General features: G+C 34.9%; 1 protein-coding gene and 1 long non-coding RNA gene across 2 annotated transcripts; one reads left to right on the top strand and one right to left on the bottom strand.

The window, feature by feature from the left end:
- The first annotated feature begins 481 nt into the window (after positions 1–481).
- On the top strand, positions 482–4,985 carry LOC121174537 (uncharacterized). Its single transcript, XR_005890676.1, has 2 exons — positions 482–1,437; positions 4,116–4,985. It is a non-coding gene; the product is annotated as an uncharacterized lncRNA (long non-coding RNA).
- LOC100779364 (WD repeat-containing protein 44) lies at positions 3,927–9,706 on the bottom strand. Its single transcript, XM_026128010.2, has 8 exons — positions 8,255–9,706; positions 7,316–7,929; positions 6,629–6,719; positions 6,067–6,224; positions 5,779–5,830; positions 5,549–5,628; positions 5,374–5,467; positions 3,927–4,817 (listed from the first exon to the last, which is right to left on the bottom strand). Exons 1-8 carry the CDS (start codon positions 9,165–9,167, stop codon positions 4,003–4,005), a joined length of 2,817 nt encoding a protein of 938 aa, XP_025983795.1. The 5' UTR covers positions 9,168–9,706; the 3' UTR covers positions 3,927–4,002.
- Positions 9,707–19,016: the final 9,310 nt, after the last annotated feature.

Genomic DNA, 19,016 nt, shown 5'->3' with positions numbered 1-19,016 from the left:
CAACCCAAAATTAATTCTCTCGGGATTCCTATACATGTTCATTCTAATCTCCAAGCGTGAGTAACTCATCCCTTATCTTAAGGTAGTCGTTTAAGCATTCTCCGTTAGCAATGATGACATTTTCGGTGCTATCTAGAGCTCCTTTTCCGATTGCTCTGTTAGGATTCTTGAACTCAGAGAAAAAAAAAAAGAAAAAGAAAGAAGTGTAGAAATGTTTTGTAAAAACTCATGGCTAAAAGAGTTATTTATATCCTTGGATAATGTTAGCCTATTATATGCTTAATTTTTTTCTTATTTTATTATTTTATAAAAAAACACTCTATTTTACCATGATAACTAAATAAACATTTTTTTCTTTCTAAAACACTTTTTTAATTAAATAAAAGCCAAATATTTTTTTTTAAATTCTATTTATTTTTAAATAAAATCCTTTTAAAATTATTTAATGAAAAACGGTGTATTACATGTAGAAAGTAGTAAATCAAATGAGAATATGGTTTTGTGCAAAGCAAGAAACAAGGGACACTAACCTAGGTTATCTGCTAAGAAACGAATGGCGACCCAGCCACAAGAAGGTACTTCCCACTGTGTTCCTTTCAATTGGGCCAACAAGATTGAAGTTTGCAGGATCCTTATATGGATCGATGTTACCAAAACCTTAGCCAACCCATAGAGAAGTTGAACCCATGCAAATTGAGAGGGTGACTTTCGGCACCAAGAATGTTGGTGTCCTGCATAACAAGCTCTACACTTGTGTTGAAAGGAAGAACCTCCAACTTTGTCCCATTGGTCACCATGGTGTTGTTTGGTGGGGTGCCTGTGTAGTCGAATGACATTAAAGGGTTAATTGGAAAATCAAGTGAGTAAATTCCATTGGATTTCCCAAAAAAATGGGCTTGAAGAAGTGTTGTGGTTGGGAGTGTGATAGACACATGGCTCCATTAGGTCCCTGGCAAGTTTGATTATGCGGATCGACAGAGACTCGTTCCAAGACCAACGGTGAAGAAAAAGTGCTTATTAACTTTTTGGGGGACATTACAAGGAAACTGTGAAGTTGCAAGGCTATGGAGCTTGTGGGTGAAGGTTGTTGCAATTGCAAATGAAGTGTCATTAAGAGCAGGGAGGTCATTAAGGCTTAAAGAGTGAAAGGTTGTTCATGGAAGTTGTTTTGTGAAGAAAGCGTGACGGAATTTCATATTCCAAGATACCGGTAACAGTGGAGTTGTCACATATGGCCTAGCAGCCATAAAGAATGTTGCATTGGGTTATGAGATATGGTTCTGAGAAGAACATTAGTGGTTTGTCCAGGAGCTATAAGAATAGTGTTGGTCTCAAATGGTTTGGCATAAATGGGATCTGCTTCAACGACTGAGGGCTGTGATTTGCAATGCTGAATAAGAGTTCATCATTGAGTGCAACATTGATCAAACAGAGAAGGTATCTCTTCCCAAGCTTGAATGTATCTGCCATAGTCCAATCTTCTATATTAAATTTAGAAATATCTCGTTTTAGTTGATATAGTTTCTGTTTGATTAAGACAAAACTTGCAGATAAAAGAAGTGTTAATTTCGTTTAAAAGAGAAACACTAGCAACACAATTTTTTCAACAGATAAGTTGAAAGTGTATTAGAAAATGTATTACTAGCACTTCTCTTATTAAAAATTCGAGTCATCTATGCTTGTTTCTTAAAGTACTGGTGAGTTTAAGTTCTTTCTCCACAATTTTATCCACACAACTGGTGTGTGGCATTTTTAGGTAACATGTTATAAGAATGACCCTGGTAGTACATCAATAGTGTAGGAATCAGAGACATTTGGAAGGCTTGTGTTATCAGAATTCCATCATTATCCTGAAAATAGTAATTAGTAGTGACGTATCAACTTAAGATTAGTACTTTGTACCATGGTATGTTATAAGTCAATGTTATGTGATTCTCATTAGTCATTAGTCTCATTTTGGTACTTTATCTGCATCTGTAACCCAGTACCTTAGATAAAAAAAAGGGGGTAGAAGAGAGTAAGTGTAGAATGCAATCTATTTATATTTATGTCTGTGATGTGAATATGGTTTTGATGAAATTGCAAGAGAATAGAGGAACTGATTCTCTTAAAAGAGTAAGTACATCAAAATGATAGTGCCTGATAGTGCCAGCTAGTGCAAGTTGATGAAGACAAAATATATTCAATGAGAAAAGAAAGAATGGTTGAGATATAAGAGAAGAAAGATGGTCAACGCCCATTTTTCTCTTTTGCTGAAAACATGCTAATGGATAGACAAATTAGAAATTCTATGAGATGTTCGATAATGAAACTGTTGCGTTTGTTCTGTTTTGTGTATTCAATTGGCTAAGTTGTAAGCTATATATAGAGGGATGAAAGAACATTGTTGGTTTGTTTGATTAGGTGTTGCTACATTGTCTGATTCAACTAGAAACTGAAATCTATATTTTCTGTGTTTTCATGAGATCAGTTGTTAGAACTACTTTAGAGTGGTGTCGAAGAAATTCAATTTCCTTTGAAAGTCAAACAACCACTAAACTTTATTCCTCTTATTATCATAGCTGAAATTCCCGTTCAGAACATGTTTAAAACTGTTGTGCATGAATCAACAATGATTAGCATAAGTGGTAGCAATTTGTATCCCTTAAGCAAATGATTTAGGGTTTAATTTTGGTTGATCCTTGAATATGAAATAAATCTTGTTGAGAGGAGAATACTCACCTTGTATGTGCTCATGGTCTGTGATGAAAATTAGTCATTATTTCTAACGAGAATTACTTCATACCAATAGTATAGTAAAACAAAAAACAAAAAACTGTTGTGCTTGCAAATAATACCTGAAAGGTCGCATTAGAGTTGGTGAAAAGGAACAGGAGGATTGAAAAGACCATTGGTCAGATGTAACTCTCTCAAGTCTCAACCAAATAATCTTGTTGCCAAACTAAGATAGCTCCTATCAAGCAGTCACATCTGAGACGGATTTTAGTGAAAATTTTAGACTATACCCGGCAGATAGAGTCCATAATCAATAAGGAAACTTATTTGGAAATTTTCTTCCATCTATACAAGTTGAGATAAATTAAACAGGAAGTGACAACAGCTACGCTCCCTTTTTTTTCCATTTCCTTTATAAGTGTACAATATAGAGACATGCTACTTCACAAGAATTCCTTTCCGCTAAAAACATTGTTCATTTCAAGGGATGTGAAATGAAAAGAAAAAGAAGAAAACAATTTTATAGGCAAGTAGATTTGAATAAATTAAACTAGTTATCATCAAGTCGAGAAAGTTGTAGGGAATAGATACTTGGATTGATGTGGTAGAAGTAGGACCAAATGAATTTAGGCAGATTCTGAGTATCCACACCCTATTGTTGGTAGAAAGTACAAGAAACAGTACTTTGTAATTTATCCAATCTTCAATCCTACCCCCTTTGTATGTCAACTTTCAACATCACTTCCATTGTTGTATACTTATTTTTGTATTAACTTTTCTGTCGCTCACTTACTATACAACAATATAAGGATATCAAGCACACATTGAGCTACATGTACAAATTCTGTTTGAGATACAAATTCACGAGAACTGAACAAAATGTTTGATGTCTGGAATTTTTAGTTTTCACTTTTTCGTCTCTGGTCTAAAAAAATTTGAATGTAATTTTCATTTCTTGTATACATCTACAACGGTTTTGTCACTAACTTTATAGTTTACAACAATGTGAAGTTATTGCCATGCAGAGGTATACATGTATCAACATTGCCACTAAATGCTACAATCTCAAGTAATTGGGTATAAGTGTTTAATGTGTTAAAGTTAAGGTTGATCGACAATTCTTAGTCAGGTTTTACTTATCTCATGACCAAATTTCGGATTAGTTAGGGTTCATTTCCCCTTATGAACCAGAGAGTTTAAGACCAAAAAAATAATCAAGAAAAATTGAGAATTTCATCATGTGTCAATCCTACATTTAAATTTGAATAAAGAGAAAAAGAAAATCTTCTAGGTGTTGCCATGAGAAGAACTGTTATGGCCTCCAAAAAGATGGGGTTGCCTACCCATCCTTTTAGGCAACCCGAAATTTTGATAACATTTGATTTCACCTCCAAACCCAGCCGTGACAATTACCAAGCCCCATGCTGAAGGAAGAACTGTGGAAGAAACATGGCTACTGTCCAACAATGAATAAGAAGAGGACCATGATGAAGAAGGTGAATCACCACACCTAACTGAGGATGAGCCAGAACTAAATGAATCACTAAATCCTGAATCTGTTCGTGAAATTGCTTCGATGTCTTCATCCCCTGCAGTGTGGCAGTTAGCTTTCATCGGAGATTGTGGCATCATTCTCTTACTGTTTACAAACGAATCATTAAGTCCGGATTCTGTGTGTGAAATTGCTGCAGGGTCTTCCCTTGGGGAATTTGAAGCACCTTCTGTGGCATGGTTATTATTACTCTTCTTGTTGGGAAGGGGTGGAAGCGTTCTCTTACTGTTTGTAGCAGATGGCGATGATGTGTCTTCTATGCAATTAGAAGGTGCCTGAGAACGTTTTGAATGTCTTTTGGAATGATGTGTTGGCACTAGAGGAGGATCACCTCTTATGGTACACGGCCATGGTATTGCTACTGAAACATCTTTACAATGGAAGTGCTCGTGAGAACGGGTAACTAGCACATTTCTACCCTTTCCACTGCCTCCACTTCTATGCTCTTCATGCTTCCAGATATATACTTGAGAATCTTCACTGGCACTTATAATGTATCTCCCATCTGGACTAAATGAAGCTGCAATTGAGCTGTTTGCATTTCGAAAACCTGTTGATGTTCAACACCAATATAGGATATCATGCAGAAACAAAAGTTATAATTTTGATTTAAAAATGTTTTCGATCCTTAATAAATATCAGATTTTTGTGTTTGTTTATTAATAAATATCTGTATTGCATTGAATTTCCAATAAAATAATAATTTTATTTTTGATCATTTTCATTTTTTTAGTTTTTAGTCTATGATAAATTGATGAATTTTATATTTTTTCCATGATATGTTTTTTCATATTTTATTAGTTGGAACTAAAATAAAATTTGCTCATTTATTAGAGAGCAAACACAAAATTCGTTAATTTATCAGATATTAAAACAAAATATTAAGGACAAAAAATAAAGTTGTTTTATTAGGGATTCAATGTAAAACAAAAATTTATTAGAAAACAAATACAAAAATTAAATATTTATTAGGGATTAAATACATATTTAAGCTTATAATTTTTAATGCAATTTTTGTATGACAAATGTCATAAGGCATAAGCTATCAAAATCTTTCTGTAGTACTAAAACAAATTCGGAACATAGCAGAAGATGTTATGCAGCACCTTTGTACTTTTGAACGACCTCTGAACTCTCCAAAATTCTTATCCTGGAATCGGCTGAAGTGACAAGAACTTCTGATGGTTTGCCTGGAGCAAACTGTAAAGATACAAAGCCAGTAAATTTGCTTTCCTTACATCAAACCGAATCCGGTTTATGGCACATGGAGATAAGAATTACCTGGAAACCAGTGACCTTTCGTAGTTGGGATTTCTTCTTGTGTCGAATCTCAATTGTGCCAGTTTGAGTTAGTATGCAATCTGGTTCACCGTAAAGAAATGGGAAATTAACAACTTGATTTAATGAGCTTAAATTATGAGTTGGACGATATGGTAAATTTTTAATTAGACTCTAAGATGGTTCTAGTAGAAATAAAAATATAAAGAATAAACTAGTGGAGTATCTAATACCTTCTGTCCTATATGTACGACAACTCCCTTTAAGGGAACCAACCAGAGCACCCTACAATAATAATAATAATAACGAGCAAATAAGAACAAGGATCGAAACCAATGCATAATTGTTATTTGCATTTAGTTTATCATTTTATTTATTTTGCTTAACCAAGTTAACTTAACAATTATACATTGATATGGCAAGTTCTTTCCACATAAGGCAAACTAAGATTCTCTTGGAGTTATATAATTAGATATTTGATTATATGAAGATATAACTCCAAATAGGAAATGGTACCATACCTGACCGTCAGGTGTATAAGACACTGCAGTAATCATTTCGTGGATATCAGTCCAATTCACGACTTGGCGTTCAGGGATGTTCCATATTCTGACCTTAGCATCGAGCGAACCACTGATGAAATAATCATCGTGGATAGGATTGAATTGTATGCAGGTTACTGCAATATCCAATCCCTCATCAAACAAGAAGCCAACAAAATGTAATTAACTGAAAGTCCTATGCAGCATGTTCAGAATGTGAATCAGTACCTATATTTATTATAATTTATTAGAGTTTATGGTAGAATTTATACTGTTGTATCTGTTACAATTTCATGTTGTATGTGAGTTTATGGACTGTTACAAATTAATGGGTAAGTTTATTTGTCATTATTTTCTGTTATGAATCTTTTGTATTTAAAGATTTGAAATTACGAAATAAAGCATTAGAGTTTCGGCCTTCATTTTGTGGTGTCTTTGTTGATTTTTCTTTCTTATTTCCAACACATGCATACCATCCTAAGGCTTAAAAATCATATAGAATATTTAAATAATAGACCAGAGTCAAGCATTTCACCCTCACCATAGTCATTATGGGCAAACATGTTCAAGCAAGTCTTAGTTTCCAAATCCCACAATCTGACTGTTTTATCCATCGAAGATGAGAGAAGTAACTGCAATTGAAAATGAAAACCGATCAAAACTTTGATCTTCTTATTATCACTTCTTGCATGCAATAAAACACAATAAATTTTGTACCCTGAGAAACAATTCGCATGTATATGTTATAGGCAACATTTTAAATTGCAGTGATGGTTTCAATATTGCCATGATCTTTGTTATTGCAGAAAACTTGGATAACAAGGTGCAGTCACGAGGACAAAAAATCTTTAAGTTACGGCATCATTGCATTCACACACCAATTTTTAAGGCGAGTTTGGTTTAGTAGAAAGAAAAAAAAAAAGAAATAGATTTTTTTCTGAATTAAAGTAAAATGTAAGAGATATGAGTTTCACTAAATAAAATATAAGATTTTTCTTTCTTTTATTTCTCTTCTTCCAAACAAACACACCCATAGAGAGTAATTATTCTGTCGCCACCCAAACAGTAATCTCACCTATTAGGCTATTACTCATCTTTCATTTCTCGTCATCGATCTTTCTCTTGTTATAATAGTATCACATAAGCAATCATATCCATAAATCACTTATCTTATCTCTTTTCTTTAAGAAATGCAAACGAAAGGGAGTTGGTATGTTGTAAGCTGTACCTGAGATTTAGACCAAGACAAATCCAAAACATCATCTAAATGGCCACGAAAAGAGCAATGCGGCTTGTCGGAAAGTGAGAAGACAGTTTCAGGAACATGAACATATTCAGGGATGGCTGTGCCTCTTTTGCTTCCGAATTTCCCTTTCTTCTTCTTCTCACTAGACAAAGAAGGAGTCTCACTGGACGATGCAAGAAGCGAGGGGTGAAGAGGAGTGAGACTTCCCTCGTCAGGCCTGAGAGACATAACCTCACACTCCTGCACTTCCCACACGTGAATCACCCTATCCTCTCCCGCACTCGCCAGATACCGTCCATCCAAACTAAACCTAATCGTCCACACGCACCCCTCGTGAGCCTGAAACTCCTGACACAGATGCAAAGCAGAGAGCTCCTTGTGCGCTTTCCCAGTCTGCCGAACTCTCACCCACTGATTCTTCGCCTCCATCACCGGCACCGGCATCGTTATCGGCTCTCGCTCGCCGATGAACCCGCTCGCCACGCCTTTAATGTTCTTCAACAACGCAGCACCTCTTCTCTTGCTCATCCTCAAACTCCTCGAAATGTAAGAGCTCGAAGAAAGCTTGCGCGACAAACCGTCGTTGTGGTTGCTTCCTGCTTGAAGGGATGTTGAACAAAATTAGTTTTAAGAAAATAACTATATATCTAGTTTTATATAACTAGATAAGTATAAAATTATATCCAATTTCATAGTTATGAATATTTTAAATAATTTGTTTATTTAAAGATAGTTATGATTATAAAACTGTAATCAGTTAAATAAAAATACATATTTTAAATATTTTTTTATAAGTTATATAATTAATTTTAGATATAACTTATTATTTAAGTAATTTATTCATAATTAATTATATACTCATTATTTTAAAAACTAATTATTGTTACAGTTAACTAAATAGTCAGATCATGAACACCCTACCTGTATGCGCACGCCTCATAAGCTGGTTCACCACGCGCGACTTCCCCACCGTCCTCTCGAACTCCTCCATCGTTAACTGCTTCCCCGTCTGCAAATCACTCAGCCTATTCCACGCTCCGTTTTTGCCGTACTCATTCACAATGAACTCCTTCCCGGTGTCCAGATTTCTAATCAAGAAAAACGCTCCCACTCCCGAGTTCTCCAATTTCGCCACGCTTCGCTTTGAGGTTGCTGCGTCGTCGGAATCTCTCACCACCGCTCTGCCTCCGGTTCCGTTTCCTCCGCGCGGGAAGGCCACCTCCGTGGCGGTTCTCGTAAGCCGCTGCTTCGACTGCTTCCCGATGAAATTTTCCTTCCTCGACCTCTCCATGGAGAACAAATCGACGTCTCCCTCGGAACGAGAACGAACGAGAACTAAATGAACAGAGGACTGCTCTGTTTTTTTGTGTTCCGAAACAGAAGAATCCGAAGGTGGAATAGTAACCGGCAAGGAAGTAGTTAAAAGTATTGATTTTTTCTCAGAGGAGTTAGAAGAAGGAGCAGAGTCGATCTTCTTTGAAACTACGTTCGTGGCTTTTGAGAACTCCTTGTGGTCGTCGTCTAGGCCCATGCCGTGGAGCAATCGCTTTCGCCTCTCGGTGATTGACACGGGGGCAGCCATCCATATGCCGTAATCTGAAGCGGTGTCGGTCGGCGGAGGGGCCCTGTTTTTTCGTGACTGAAGAGACGAGGCAGCAGAGACGAAGGAGAGGCGGGGATCATCGAAATCATCGTCGTCGTCATCGTCGGAAGAAGAAGGGAGGTCAAGGGGAGCGGCGGTGGAGAGGCGGTTGTAGGACTCGAAGAAGGTGTCGTCGTCGTCAACGTCGCCGAGGCCGTCCCAGTTCATCGTGAGCGTTTTCCTGCGTTCCATGGCGGCGGCACATTGGCATCAAAACAGGGATTGGGTGATGGATGAAAGTGCCCTTCGATTGAATTTTTCGTTTTCGTTTGGTTTGGTGCTGATTTTTTTGGTTTGTGGTTGCGTTTCGGTGTCCGGGGGCAGAGCAAGTGAAAGAGAGAAAAAGAAGGAAAGAAAGAGAGGTTGGCTACCGTTATGGATTTTTGGAGGCAAAGAAACGGTCAACGGGTGTAATATTGCTGCTTTTTAGTTGCATGCCTTATGCTCGCTCTTCTCTTTTCTCCATTCTCCATTCTCATAAAACAAAAATAAATTTTATTTCATAATGAAAAAATCACCTATACCAAAATCTAATAATAATAAAAATAAAAGGACAAAGAGTAAGATACAAAAGACTCGTGTCGAAAGGAAAACATCTATACCATGGTAAAAAAAATATAAAAACATAAATTAATGATACGATACAAAATTTTAAAATAAGAAAAAAAAACAAATAAATAAATAGATGGTTTAGATATGCACTCGAATGATTTCTATATAATTTTTTTTATTTTATATAATCAGGTAGCTTATAGGACGTTCAAATTTCAAAATTATACTCATGTGGTTATATGAATATGAATATTTTTTATAATATTAATTATTGAAAATTATTGGTGATATATTAATTATGTTATATAAGATAAGATTTTTAAGGAGTAAATGTGATTATTTTTGTGTTTGGTTTTTAAAAGATTATTTGGGATGATAAAATTTAGAAGATTAAATTGGAAATTCAATTTCAAAATAAATGCATTAAAATTATGAAGATGGTGATGATAACGACTAATAAGTTGTATATAAAATTAAATAAATATAAATAAAAGAATTGTTTATAGTGATATAGAAAAGCATTTTGTAATGGGGTTGATAAAATTTTGTTTTCAAAGGAAGCTTAGAAGTTTACAAAATCCCAATTCAACATTTTCTATTGATATTTTTGTCACTTTAGAGATTTCAAAGGCTATTTTAGGATAGCCTTTTTCTCTTCACATTGGAGTTTCTTTCCCAATCAACACTAAACTTATTGGTGCCATGGAGGCTATTGAACTTGCTATTTCTAAGGGTTGGAGGAGCCTTTGGTTAGAAAGTGACTTGTCCTTAGTTACTATGGCATTTAAGAACTATTATATTGTTCATTGGTAGCTATGAAAACGTTGGATGAATTGTGTTGCTTGTACTAAATCTATGAATTTTATTATTTATCACATTTTTTGAGAGGGAAATAGTTGTGCTGATAAAATGGAAAACTTGGGTGTCTTGGATCAAAGATTTCACTAGTGGTAATCTTTGCCCAACTATATTAGGGAACCTTTCTTTAGAGAAAGGATAGGTTTGCCCAGTTTTCATTTTCTCTCTTAGTGGGGTTGGTCGGCCTCCTGCGCCCCCTTATACTCTTTGTCTTTTTCTTCTTTGTTGGCCTTTTTTTAATAATACTTACTTAGGAAGTGCTAGCATGTGATGTCGTTTTGCCCTGGTGCCAACCTAGTTGGGATTAAGGTATCACAATTGATGCTTAAGAATCTTTAGTTTTATAAAAAAAAATAATTGTTGTTGTTGCTTAGACGTAACCCAAGGTTAGGGTGAAAATATTTGTGCACTCTTTTTCCGTATCTCTTTCATTTTACTTTTGCATAGATGATAAATGCCATCTTTCAGTTATTTTTGGGATTAAAATGTTAGCACCTATCTTTCGATTGTAATAGTTTTTCTTATAAACTACCTTTAAATCTAGTTGTTTTATATATATTGTACATTTACTAATGTTTTTTGTTTAAATATGAAAGATTCATCCATAATTTTGTAGGTTTTGATGGTTGTTTATTAGATCTAGAAACAGAGTTAAAAGGAAGGACAAAATAATCATTTTAAAATATTTTAGAGTTACAGCTCGCCTGAGCTAATAAGATTTCTTCATCCATAAGCAACCAACTCGCCTGGGTGAGTTAAAGCTCGCTTGGGCGAATTGGTGCCTTCAGCACTAAGTCACAAATTCGCTTGGGCGAGCTAAGTGAATTTCTCAGCACCTGTTGGCTCTTTTCTATAAATAGCCATGTTTAGGAAGTTAGAAAAGAACCCTGCTGATACAAAATCGGTGAAAAACACAGAGAAAGAGTGAAGAAGAAGGAGAAAAAGAATAGTGGAGCCGAAACATTGCAAAGTTGTGACCGTGGATCACTTCCTTCATCATTTCTCTTGTTAGTCTTGTGCTCTGCGCAATGATTGGTTAGTTTTTCTTAAGGATTGGATGTAATCTTTGTACCCTTTTGTATCCCTTTTGATATTATATATGTATGAATTTTTTCTACTCATTGTTGGTAATTTCATTCTACTTATAATGCTTGATTCTATTTGATCACTAGTGTCATGAAATTTAATTTTAGGTAAGACTGAAAAGTAGTCTTAGAATTTGAACCGAATGATTTTCTTTTATTAAACACCCATCTTTGAAACAAAAGTGTTTATCTTTAAAATTATTATTTTTTCCAAAACTTTTGAATTTCCATTCTGAGCAACTTGAATTTCTATTATGAGTTTAGAAAAAAATTTCATTCTGAAGGAGTTTATTCTGAACTATCATCATAAACCTTTTAGTTTTCAAAGGAACATAAAAAGTTTTCAAAACCCCAATTCAACCCCCCTTCTTGGTATTTTGTCACTTCAATTGACATCAGAGATTAAATGGGTTAAGCACACTTGATAGTGTGAGAGGAGCATCTTGGAAGAAGTGATGGTTGTACAAGCTCCAACAGTGTTTATTCCTGAAGGTGCCTCAACCAACAGACCCCCCGACTTTGATGGAAAAGATTTCTACTACTTGAAAGATAGAATGATGTTATTTTTAGAATATTAGGATGTAGATTTATGGGACATTATATAGATTGGTCCCTACAAACCAAAGAAGAGAACTGAAGTTGGAGTAGAAATGAACAAATGAAGAGAAAAATGTACTCTAGGTGACAAAGCCAAAGTCTTTTTGAACTTTAGAGCCAAGTTCTTTTTGACATGTGCTTTGAGTAGATTTGAGTATGACAAAGTAAAAGAGTGTGAAACAACACAAGAAATTTGGAACACACTCAAAACCACACATGGGGGCACCAATTTGGTAAAGGACACTATAATTAATATTTTGACTCACAAATTTAAGGTGTTTAAGATGCAGGAAAACAAATCCATATAATAGATGTTTGGAAGGTTCACTACTATAGTGAATGAACATAACACTATGGGAGAAAAGTATACAACACATCAAAGAATCAAGAATATTTCAAGGAGTCTACCCAAAATCTAAAGCATAACAGAAGCCAAAATTTTGAAAACCTTGGCTATTGATGAACTCATTGGTTACCTGAAGGTCCATAAGCAAGAGCTGATGGATGAAACACAATCGCCTAAAGGGAAGATCATAGCGCTCAAGGCCTCTCAGAAAATCAAGACAAGGAATCAATCCAAAGCACTAAACTTAGAAGTAATGTCTGACGTTGAGAACAATGATGATGAGCCTTCTAAGGAAGATGAAGAAGAATTAGCATTCTTAACCAAAAGAGTAAAAAGATTTCTTAGAAGAAGAAAATGACCAAGAAGGAACTTCTCTAGAAGGGACATTCAACAACAAGAAAGTTCTAGAAATGTCAGATGGTTTGAGTGCAACAAACATGACCACATCAAAAATTGACTTTCCCTTTGTTAAAATGGACTTCAAGAAAGGTGATCCAAAGAAGAAAACAATGATGGCCACATGGGATGATACAAAATCATTGTAATGAACCGCCTCGTTGTTACGATATCACCACTCTAAACCGTGAGAATTTCAATTTTTAAATGAAAATTCCGTTAATTTGCTTATGAAAAATTAAAGTAAAATTTTAATTTCACGATATACATTCCCAAACAATGCACCATTACTTAAATACACACTCACACACACACACACACACACACACACACACACACATATAGGCATAGTAACTTAGTACACATCATTCACATAATGGAAAGTAAATTTGTTCATACATATAATTAAGTTTGTGATTTACATCCTCAATTCAACAAAAAGAATTATGGAACCAGCTATGGAGGAGTTGATTAACAAAACACAACTCTCTCCCAAAATAATCCCAACGTCATCACGTTGGCTCCGTAAAAGAATCTCACTTCCTGTACTCTAATGTTGTCATTCTGCTCCCACGAACAAGGGTTCATGATCATCACTGGTACCAACCACACGATACAAAAATTGCAAGGCTGAGTTCATTATAAAAGGAATTAATACTAAAATCAAATAACCACAATTAGTAAGAAAACATTAACAAATATCACAAGCTTACACAAATATTCATTAATCCAACACACACTCAACAAATAATCATCATCCATCCATAGTTCCAATCAATCATGCTCAGTATGATGCATGCACCTGACCTCAACTCTCCAATGCAAATGTGGTACCATCCCCAAGGAAATAGCCTAAGTGTGTCCACACGACACTCTCACTTAGGAAAACTAGGCAGTAAGTGTCGAGGTCACCCTGTCGTGCATAGGCAACTCCTCCCACAGTGATCAGCCTGAGTCTCAAGGGAGTTCCAAACCAAGTGACATGCCCCTAAGTACAAGTATTTTTCCTCATGAAAAACTATGAGTACTTACTGACAAAGTTTGTACTATTTCCATGCAATATGAAATATGAAACATGGGCACCATCAATGCACTGACCGTGGATAATTAAAGATTTTAAGCCATCCCCCTCCAGAGATGCTTAAAACTCTTTAACCACTATATTTCCCCCACCAAGGATATCCAACAAGGTCACTACACCCCCCATTTACATATACAACATACAACGTATGAAACATGGACACCATCAATGCACTGACCGTGGATAATTAAAGATTCTAAGCCATCCCCCTCCAAAGATGCTTAAAACTCTTTAACCACTCTATCTCCCCTACCAGGAATATCCAACAAGGTCACTGCACCCCCCATGTACATACACAACATAACATCATCACAATGCATTTTCAACATCATCCACATTTCATCTCAATATCATCCTCAACATCAACATCATCTCATCTTAATGACATTAACAACAACAACAACAACAACAACATCTCATATTAACACAATCATCAATAACAGCATCAACTCATGTTAACATAGTCATCAATAACAACATCAACTTATGCTAACATAGTCAACAATAACAACATCACCTCATATCAATATTATCATAAACATCAATGTCACCTCATATCAATTAATGTCATCAATAGAAATATCATCAATAAGTCACATTCCACATACACATATATAGTTCATGCCTGAGATTCACACTCCCTAGGTCTTCAGACAACACAAGTCTAATAAAAACAATAATGTTATTCATCAATAATAGATATATCGCATCCAATTAGTCAAAAACATTGTTTTCTTGAAAACCAGCATGCAACAGGAAAGACATACATCCCCATAGTTAGGTTCCCTGACCCCAACTATGGTATAAAAAATGGTAAATTATAATAAACTCCCCTTACCTATTGTGAGCTCTCCATCAGTTCCTCTTTGCATCACTCAGAGGTCTCTCTTGTTCATGCTTGTCAGTCCAAACGCAAGTTTCTATATACCAAATTGAAGGAAATTTAGTATAGATTTCAAAAATAAAGTTAATAACAATATTCGGAGTCTAATACCCCTATCAAAACATAAAAGGGCTGAGGGGTGCTTCGGATTCTACTAAAAGGAGACATCATTTTGAAATTTCGATCACACCAATGTGACCGGAGTTCAGTGAAGGTCACGAAAATAACATCCATTTCATAAAATGATAACTTTTACAACGTCTCATTTTCAAGGGTTTTTCAAAGGAAGTGTAAAAACATCCAATATTGGTTCCCAAGTCAGAAGAGATGCAAAGATAGGCTTAAACTAACAAGGAGCAGGCTTAGAATCACGGTTACCTCGAAAAAAACCGCGAAGGTAGGATTGGAGGCTTCATTCTCTACCGAATCCTCGACATAAGTTTTGAAGATTCCACTCCGATTAAACAATTCTTCTTCGTGTGGTGGTCCTATGGCAAGCAAAGACAGCTCGTGGCGGTCATCGGGGGTGAGTGGTGGTGGAGGAGGAGCTTGGGGGCATTGGGGAGGTTCTAGGGGAAGGGGAGGAGGAAGAAGATGGTTGTTTTACATTGCTGGGCGTATTTGAAGCCCACAACACTCGCCCAGGCGAGTGTGGCTCGCCCGGGCGAGCTGACCCACACCTCAAATTTTCTGCTTCCGTAAAAAACTCATATCTCATACTCAAGATGTTATATTACAAATCCCAACGGTCAGAATTTGGATAATCGTCTTAGGAACCTTCAGAAACAATTTGAAGATGATCCAACGGTTAACGAATCTGGGAGAGCCATTTTACTGAAATAGGTTTAGGTAAAAGTTTGAAATCTTATAACTTCAACTTAGCTCAACAAACTCAACATAACTCAACATCCACATCAAGAAATTCACACATGAATAATTCAAGCCATACCTCAACTCATTTAAGTCAACCATATATTCAAATAACACAATAATTACAATTAAACATCAATTTATAATTAGTAATATTTCAGGGTGTTACTATCATCATCCTCATAAAAGGATGAAGAGCATGCAGCTAGCCTATGTCTTATGGCAGGATCATAAAAAGATGAGGTAACCGAGTCTGATAGTGATCTAAATTTTTCTAATAATAAATTTTTAGAACAAAATTTTGATAACTTACTCAATTATTCTCATTTAGTGGTGTTCAGCTTTTGCATTAGCTTCGACGATGGTGTTTGGCAAGTGGTTTTGAGTTGGTCAGTGTTGGTTTGCTTATGGTTCAATCTGGACTATGCAAGATTGAAAGTTCAAATTTGTTAAGATTCATGTTTCACGCTGGTAAGTGTCATATTTCTGTTATTTTTGGGATTAAAATATTAGCACTTATCTTTTGATTGTAATAGTTTTCTTGTAAACTTCCCTTAAATCTATTTGTTTTATATATATTGTATATTTACTAATGTTTTTGTTTAAATATAAAAGATTTATCCATGATTATGTAGGTTTTGATGGTTGTTTGTTGGATCCAGAAACCAAGTTAAAAGGAAGGGCAAAATGGTTATTTTGCAATGATTTCAGACAACCATTCACCCAGGGTAGCAACCAGCTCGCCTGGGCTAATCAAGTTTCTTCAGGCTTAAGCAACCAACTCACCTAGGCTAGCTACAACTCACTTTGGTGAGTGAGTACCTTCAGCATTAAGCAAGAAACTCGCCCGGACGAGTTGGTCTGCACCTCTTGGCTCAAGAATCACATTCGGAATTTATACTGGTACAATCCTCTACATCCAATTGTTCGAAGACCCCTTAGAACTTCCACTAATAGAGAATCAAGTACAAATAATATGTACATGCAATTTCCTAAATTCTACTTTCCCCTTGATCCCTACAAGAGAAAGAATAGGAGTTGAAACCCTATCAACTCACAAAACCCTCGATAATCCTAACCAAGATCATAATTAATAAAGAAATTCAAAATTATATTGAATACACCTTGTTGTGCAGATTAACATCTTCAAGCTCTTCCAAGAATGATCAAATCATGATGAACAATGAATGGATATTGATAAACTTGTTTCTCCAAAAGAAATGCAATGAAATTCCCTTAGTTGACTCTATTGAAATGTTTTCTCAAGTATAAGATCATATCAAGAGTCACTAACGAAAAGAACAATAGAGGGTATTTATATTTTTAACAAATAGAACATATTCAATTGATTATAAAGTATAGTAATCAATTAATTTGTTCAAATTCCCCTTTTTTTGTATTTCCAAAAATGTGGTAATCAATTACAGAATGTGGCAATCAACTGTCATTTCAAACAAAAAGCTTCTCATGTTTTTATGATTTCTGAAATAATCGATTATCAATTGTGTTAATCGATTATTTTATAACACAAAGAACTCCTTAAGTTTTCTGACACAATCTTTAGCTGCAGAGCCGTCCATCTTTTGAAATTGGCTTCTGTAAACAATTATAAAAACTGGTAATCGATTAATTCATTACTTCTTGGCCAATTTCAAGTAGAATTAAGTTATGTTTCTTGTTTTAACACTTTGTAATTGATTAAAAAACCTTGCAATCTATTACACTCTGTTGAACTCATTGTTTCTAAGAAACTTAGAGATCAATCCATTTTTCTAACATATTTGATTCACACTAATGATGGATATAAGAAAACATAAACTATATCAATATCAAGATCATGCCTAGTCTAAAATCATCCAATACAAATGTTACATCTGTAAAAACTTGTTTGACATTGTAAAATCATCAAAACAAAACTAAAGACTAAACTTCAAGACTTCAATCTTTGATCTAATAATCTCCCCCTTTTTGGTTTTGATCATGCCAAACCATAGGACGTGTATTGTCATTTTTCTTCGTAGTGTACCTGTTCTACATCATGCTTAACAAACACATTAGTAGCATCTTCTTAATTAAATCTACTAGGTGCATACTCGAGCCAATCATATCTTTGTCCCCCTTTTGGCATCACAAAGCCAAAAAGTGTGTATCAAATGAGAATAATAAATTTCCACAAAATAATGAGAATAATAAATAAAAGCATAACACAAAAGGTAGAGAATAAAAGATGGTATCATATATTTCAATCACAAGAGGCTAAAAATCCTTTACAAATCAAACAAAATATCCAAATAACATAGTAGCTGATGTGTAAAAATAGTTCGCACAAGGGCAGTTGTACTCTATGCAGTATTAACAATGGACTAAAAGTTTAGATATCGAACTCTAGAGAACAATTGTATTTCCAAATAATAAAAATTATTAAACTAAATAGTTGGGATAATTAAAAAAGAGATTAAAGTATTTTTTATTTAAGAGAAAACAAATAAACTATCGCAAAAGAGAGATTTGAGTGATATTAAAAGTGACTAGGGATTATGATTAACTAGTACCAATTTTCAGCCAATCCCAATTCCTATACAATTCTTACCATAATTAATTACCAATTCTCAAAATCAATCAAAAGCCTATGATCAAGGTCTAATGATGCCCTTTACCTTAAACCAATACTCCAATTATCAAAGATATATTGATTTAAGTCAAAGGATATAATTAGAACAAGGGGTGATTAATTAAGGACTAATTAATTTATCAGAGATTACTCAAACAATTTGATCATGCAATTTGGTATAAAAAATTCTCCACCTCTATCAAATTTACGTAGATGATCACCATAGTACATTCGATTAAGCATAAGAATGATCATTTCCCAAATAAACAATAAAGATAAGAAATATAATTAATCAGCATAAAGCCTTGAGGAATTATATTAAGAACAAAGAAAGGGGTGCAATTGGATAGTTACATCATGACCCCCGAATTAGGGTGATTAGCAGTTTTGATAAGGATTACCGAATCAATTCAAAACAAATAAAACTAGGAAATTTTGCAGTATAAGATTAACCTAGGCCAACTCAGAGATACAATTCAATTTGGTTCATACTTTAATTCACTTATAAGAAAAGGGGAATTTCAACGAATAGTTGGTAGGTACTGGAAAGAAATGCAAAAACAGAGAACACAAATGTGAAATCTAAATTGAAGCAAAGTTTTAGTTGCAGAATACAAACAAAATTTCACAAATAGGTTGTAAAATAGATTAAATCATCAATGCAATTCAGCAAACAAATGCAAATGATTATCACAGTTCTACAGAGAATGATCATGTTGTGAGAGTTCAATCAATGTCATTAGTGTTGTTTCAATTGAATTA

Source organism: Glycine max, chromosome 3, assembly GCF_000004515.6.
Source record: "Glycine max cultivar Williams 82 chromosome 3, Glycine_max_v4.0, whole genome shotgun sequence".
Lineage (NCBI taxonomy): Eukaryota > Viridiplantae > Streptophyta > Magnoliopsida > Fabales > Fabaceae > Glycine > Glycine max.
Note: the sequence above shows the minus strand (reverse complement) of the source record. Positions and strands in the feature narration are given on the sequence as shown.

Bases quoted from the DNA above. Each gene is read 5' to 3' on its own strand.
- LOC100779364 (XM_026128010.2), bottom strand. From the start codon at position 9,167: ATGGAACGCAGGAAAACGCTCACGATGAACTGGGACGGCCTCGGCGAC. The intron at 7,930-8,254 runs GTAGGGTGTTCA...CCCTTCAAGCAG, and splicing joins TATGAGGCGTGCGCATACAG to GAAGCAACCACAACGACGGT. The intron at 5,468-5,548 runs GTAATTCTTATC...GTATCTTTACAG, and splicing joins GAAAGGTCACTGGTTTCCAG to TTTGCTCCAGGCAAACCATC.